A 6,007-nucleotide genomic window follows, 5' to 3' on the forward strand; every position below is an offset into this window, starting at 1 on the left:
GGTTCCAATCCCAGCCGCTCCACTTCCCATCCAGCTCCCTGCTTGTGACCTGGGAAAGCAGTTGAGGACGGCCCAAAGCTTTGGGATCCTGCACCCGCGTGGGAGACCCAGAGGAAGTTCCTGGTTCCCAGCTTCGGATCGGCATAGCATCGGCCGTTGCACTCACTTGGGGAGTGAATCATCGGACAGAAGATCTTGCTCTCTGTCTCTCCTCCTCTCTGTATATCTGACTTTCCAACAAATAAATAAATCTTTAAAAAAAAAAAAGGAAAGGGGAAAAAAAAAGCCAAACAAACAGAAATTGCTTCTTGTGGGACCACTTCTGCTGACACTGTCATTGCTGAATCAGCCCCTGAGTCTCGGGGGATACGGCTGCCATCGGGAGGCCTCGGTCTGAGTCACACCCCGAGAAAGAAGCAGGAACCTCAGCTGGGGACGAGGTGACCAAGAAATGACCACAGCCTGGTGTGGCCTTTGATTTCTTTCTGGGAGGAAGTGTCTGCTGAAATGAGGAGGCCACTGCTCAACTACTGAGTGCTTCCTGTTTCACCAAATACTCACTCCATCACTCTGTCCCACTGCCTCCTCACCCCCAGGCTGGGGAGGGCAGGAAGTGGGGTTGGTCCCGGGCCTCCCTTCATCCTCTCAGACCTTCAGATGGAAAGAGGGCTGGGCTCTGTGGCAGAGCAGGTGAGATCCGGGGGTGGGGGGACGACTGGGCAGAGGTGCCTGCACACAAAGAGGAAGGGACCACGAGCCCAAGCACTTCCTTTGTGTGATAAGCTCATCCACGATGTCCACACCACATCCTGCCCCTCTCCTCAGGCGGCAGCCCCTCCGCCCCCTCCTCCACCCACTCCTCCGACGCCTACAGCCCTTATCAGTCCGTCCCTGCCACTGTTGGCTCCACCCCTTCCCCGACCTTTGCTCCTGCCCCTGGCTCCCGCAGGTTCACAGGTTCTCTCGGAGCAGCCAGAACCCTCAGCTCACTTTCACTCAGCACTGGCCCTTGCCGACACCTGACCATGTGCACGGGGAAGTGCGCCCGCTGCATAGGGCTCTCCCTCATCCCGCTCTCCCTGGTTTGCATCGTGGCCAACGCTCTCCTGCTGGTGCCTAATGGACAGACCACTTGGACTGACCACCTCAGCTTGCAAGTCTGGCTCATGGCTGGCTTCATCGGGGGCGGCCTGCTGGTGAGAAGGCTGGTGTGGGAACCCCGGCACAAGGGCTGGTTGCCACGCACAAGGGGATCTGAACAGGGGGAGGCAGGTGGGAGAAGGGATGCAGGAAAGGCTGGTTACCTAGGAGGGTATGGTAAAGGCTTGGAGGGGGAACCAGAGTGGGCCCACCTGCCCTGGCAGGTTGAGCACCCTGCAGATGGTCCTGGAAGAGACCCACAGTCCTGGGCTGAGAGTGTAAGGGGAGCAAGAAGGCAGACAGCTGCCCTCTCTGCCCCAGAGCATGTCCTGAGGGCTTCTCTCCGCCCTCACTGAGCAGATGGCTGGTTACACCTGACTGCAAGGATTGAAGCAGGTGGAACAGCTGGCCATGTGGGAGGTTATCAGGGCAGGAAGGGAGCAGGCACGAGGAGCCAGAGGGCAGCAGCATCACGGGGCAGTCACTCTCCATCTGCTCATGTGGCCTGCCTCAGCTCCACGCCAGTCACCCTGGGGCTATGCTTTGGGAGGCCCACTCTGCTGAGAGATCAGGATCCCAGGGGAGCCCTGTCGGTGGTAGGGAGAAGAGCCAAGGCCCCTCAGTCCTCCAGAGAAATGGGGGAGGAGGAGAGTGGTGCTCACCCAGCTTGCTATTCCTTCTCCATTCGGGGCGGAGTGTTTCCGGATGGTTAACCTAGTCAACCATCTCCTACAAGAAGGAGAAGATCGACCCTCCCACACACAGACCCACACTTTGGTGGGAGCAAGTGGCGGCCACCCCTCTATTAACTGGTTCGGTATCCGTCCTTAGCCCACAATGCCCTCTCCCTCTCTGGCATCTTTTCTCTTCCTCTCCATCTCCCGCGTGGACTCCTGGCTATCAGACTCTATTCCATCCCACCTGGCAAGGTCCCCCAGCATCCATAGTAACTGCCAGCCTGATAGCCAGCTCCACAGACTAGTGCGGTCTGTTGTTTGGACTTCACAGAACAGGATCCCACACCTGTCTTACTCCTTTAGCACAATACTGTTTGTGAGATGGATGTGTGTTATTATGTGTGGTTATAGTTTTTTCTATTTCTTTTGCATTGCTCAATTTCTGTATTTATTTTATTTGAAAAGTTCACAGACTCATAGAGACAGAGAGCTTCACTCATTTGCTCCCCAAAATGCCGGCAACTGCTGGGGCCCTGAGCCAGGAGAAAGGAATTCAAGTCAGGTCTCCTGCATGGAACTCAGTTGCGTGAGCCCATCACCCGGGCACGGCAAGTTGGAATGAAGAACTAGGAGTTGGGGATCGAACTCAACGACTTCAGTGGCAGACACAGGCATCTCCAGCTGCAAGGCTAGCCACCCACCCCACTCCTCCTCAATCTTTTTTTTTTTAAGATTTATTAAAAAAAAATAAGAGAAAGATCTTCTATCCATTTGGTTTGCTCCCTAAGTAGCCACAACTTAAGGACTAAGCCCATCTGAAGGACCAGAAGGGCCACAACTCAAGGACCAGAAGCCCCTCTGGGTCTCCCATGCAGGTGCAGGGTCCCATGATTTTGGACCATCCTCTATTGCTTTCCCAGGCAACATGCAGGGAGCAGAAGGGAAGCAGAGCAGCTGAGACAGAATCCAGCGTCCTTATGGGATCCCGGTGCATGCAAGGCGAGGACTTCAGCCACTAGGCTACCACACTGGGCCCAAAGTTGCTGATTCTTATGACTTACAAATATTCAGCACTAAGAGATACTGTCAAACAGAAGTTCTTGTACCAGTTTGATTCCCAACAACACAGTGAGCGAGTTTAGTAGCTCCACTCCCTCCGTAGCTGGATTGAAGAAGCCCATATGCCCCACGGCGTGGAGGATACGCATGAGGCCAGCGGTAGAAGCAGAAAGGCCAGAAGCAGTCACCACGGTTAGAAAATAGAGATGCTAGTGACACGGAGTAGGCTGCGGCCACGGCAATGGCGGAGAGCGACAGATCCGGGCTCTTAACTCAGTGTTTCCTCCTATGTTTACAACAGCCTTTCTGTACTAAGACAATTAGATGGTAGATGGCAAGACAAGAAGCTCCAATCGCACAAGGAAATCAATAATTTGATAACAAAAAAAGAAATTGAGAAAGAAAAATCTCAGGGTAGGCATTACCTTGTATTTAGATCACTACTTGGGACACCTGCATCCCATATTGCAGGATCTGAATCCTGGCTTGGCTCTCACCGCCCACTTCTTGCTGACGCACACCCTGGGTAGCAGCGGGTCCCTGCCACCCACATGGGAGACCCAGATGGAGTTCCTGGTTCCTGGCTTTGCCTTGGTGGACCCTCGGTTGTTGTAGGTTGCTGTTTGGTATTTGAGGAATGAACCAGTGCCTGGATGATCTCTCACTCTTGGCTCTCGTTCTCCCTCTCCTATCTCCTCTTTCTCCACCTCTGCCTTTCAAATAAATTAAATACTTTTTTTTTTTAATCTGAAAGACATGCAAGAAAACAAAGAGTAACACAGCTGTGGGATTCCAGAGCTGGGAGATAGGAAAGTGAACTTGGCCCGGTGAGACAAAAGGCTGGGCTGGAGGCGAGGAGACGGCCTTGTGGGGCCACTCTGAGAAGACACCCTAAAGGATCTGAGCAGAGATAAGATCTGGCGGAAAGCCCTGTTCATCAGGTGCTGATGGCGGATGCAGTGTGGTATGCCCTGGGGTGGGAGGCTGGTGTTATCCCCATGGGGACGGTCGGATGGAGAAAGGACAGTTAAGCAGCAGGACTGCAGCTTTCCGGCCTGCGCTACCAGGAGACTTGAGACTTCTCTACCGACACAGACAAGGAAAACCAAAGGGAGATGAGTGGGGGGGATAGTGCACAGTCAGTATAAGGCTGGCTGAGTATCAGCCAGGGTGAAAATATTCCAGCGAACGAATCCTTTAATGTTAGATTTGGATCTAAAGGCAACTATTAGCAAGGGAGAGATGTGATCTCCTGAATGGCTTTGGGAGGAAGGTCATCACAGGGGGAACAGAGCAGGGGCTGAATCTTGGGAAATCCTCTACGTTCCACATCATCCGGGCTCCTCCACACTCCACCACAATCCCAGCTCACCACTCTAGCACCATTCATCCCTGCCGACTGCAAAAGGAAGTTACCATTTTTGAGAATTCTCTGACATCCAGTCAACCTTGGATTTTATTAAATCCTGACAACTAGCCTGGTGAGGTGGGTCTTGTACAACCAGTTTACAGGAGGTAAAACCAAGTCCCGGATAATCAATTCATAAAGCGTGAGTTAATGCAAGGTGGGTCTTCAGCCCCGGGCATCCTGACTCCCACTTGGGCACTGACTGTATACAAGACTTGTAGAAACTGTAATGATACTGGACCCTACCCTCCAGCAGCTGCAATCGGCACAGCGATAAGGGGAGCATATGAATTACGATAAATTGAAGTGGAGCTCAACAGAACTGGGGGGAAGGAGCGATAAGGTCTTCCTGCAGTCCAAAGGGCTGAGGGGATCTCGGGTTGCTTCCTGGAGTCAGCTCTAGTGCAGGTAAAGCTGTGAGACTCTGGAGGCGCGGCTATCACTCCGACTCTTGTCCCACAGATCCTATGTCCGGGAATTTCAGCTGTTCGCGCAGGAGGCAAGGGCTGCTGCGGAGCAGGCTGCTGTGGCAATCGCTGCAGGGTAAGAGTCCAAATGAACGAGGAACCCAGGCCTCAGGTCTGTGCGTTCGCAGTAGCAGCTGCAGAATTCCCTCTGCGGAGTTCTCCCTCCAGCAGGCTCCCGTCTCACACTTCCATCCCACCCGTCCATCCCTCACACTCAAACCTCTGGGCCTCTGCAGAGTCCGACCAGAGAAAACTACAACACCCATGATACTTTGCGGCCCACGTCTCAGGATCAACCCCGACTCCCAACCCGGTGCTTGACGGGAAATGTATTTTTAACCCGACTCCCGCGAGGCGCGGTGCATCCGCCAGGGGGCGCCACTCCCCGCCGCCTCTTGCCCATCTCTTCCAGATGCTGAATTCCATCTTCTGCTCAGCCGTTGGGGTGCTGGGCGCGAGCTACTGCATCGGCGTGTCGGGCACCGCGCTCCGAAACGGACCCAACTGTTTAATAGGCGACAAGTGGGACTACCACTTCCTCGACAGCGGGTGAGGCTGGCGCGGGGCGCGGGGCGCGGGGCGCGGGGCGCGGGGCGCGGGGCGCGGGGCGCGGGGCGCGGGGCGCGGGGCGCGGGGCGCGGGCGTCGTCTGCCGCCTCACCGCCTCCTCCCGACCAGGGGCAGTTACCTGGTCAACGACACGCTGTGGGAGCTGTGCGAGGCGCCGCCGCGCATCGTGCCCTGGAACGTGACGCTCTTCTCCCTGCTGGTGGCCGCCTCGTGCCTGGAGCTCGTGCTCTGCGGGATCCAGCTGGTGAACGCCGTGCTGGGCGTCTTCTGTGGAGACTGCAGGAAGGTGAGGGGCGGCTGCGGGGCGCCCCCAGGCCCCGTGGGGTGCGGGATGCCCCCCTAGGCCCCGTGGGGTGCGGGATGCGGGGCGTCCCCCAGGCCCCGTGGGGTGCGGTGTGGGATGCGGGGCGTCCCCCAGGCCCCGTGGGGTGCGGTGCGGGGTGCGGTGCGTCCCCCAGGCCCCGTGGGGTGCGGGGCGCCCCCAGGCCCCGTGGGGTGCGGTGCGGGGTGCGGTGCGTCCCCCAGGCCCCGTGGGGTGCGGGGCGCGCCGCCGTCGGTAACGCTGTCTGTTCCGCAGCGCGAGGTCCATTGAGGATCCCTGGAGGGTCGCCTCGTCCCGCCGGCTCCTGGATGCCCCCCGCCCGACCCCGCCAACGCCCCGCCTGTGGAATAAACTACTTTCAGCTA

At 56.7% G+C, this 6,007-nt stretch overlaps 1 protein-coding gene across 1 annotated transcript; it reads left to right on the plus strand.

The window, feature by feature from the left end:
- The first annotated feature begins 884 nt into the window (after positions 1–884).
- Positions 885–6,007, plus strand: TM4SF5 (transmembrane 4 L six family member 5). The gene is made up of 5 exons (XM_041000597.1): positions 885–1,196; positions 4,747–4,827; positions 5,164–5,300; positions 5,429–5,606; positions 5,898–6,007. The coding sequence occupies exons 1-5, from the start codon at positions 1,026–1,028 to the stop codon at positions 5,910–5,912; spliced, it is 582 nt and encodes a 193-aa protein (XP_040856531.1). The 5' UTR covers positions 885–1,025; the 3' UTR covers positions 5,913–6,007.

The sequence above is a fragment of the Ochotona curzoniae genome, unplaced genomic scaffold (assembly GCF_017591425.1).
Source record: "Ochotona curzoniae isolate NIBS_2020 unplaced genomic scaffold, NIBS_Ocur_1.0 scaffold_2453, whole genome shotgun sequence".
NCBI classification, from domain to species: Eukaryota; Metazoa; Chordata; class Mammalia; order Lagomorpha; family Ochotonidae; genus Ochotona; species Ochotona curzoniae.

Excerpts from the sequence above, each read along its gene's own strand:
- TM4SF5 (XM_041000597.1), top strand. The coding sequence starts at position 1,026 with ATGTGCACGGGGAAGTGCGCCCGCTGCATAGGGCTCTCCCTCATCCCG. Across the intron at positions 4,828-5,163 it reads GCTGTGGCAATCGCTGCAGG|ATGCTGAATTCCATCTTCTG; the intron begins GTAAGAGTCCAA and ends CATCTCTTCCAG. Across the intron at positions 5,301-5,428 it reads TACCACTTCCTCGACAGCGG|GGGCAGTTACCTGGTCAACG; the intron begins GTGAGGCTGGCG and ends CCTCCCGACCAG.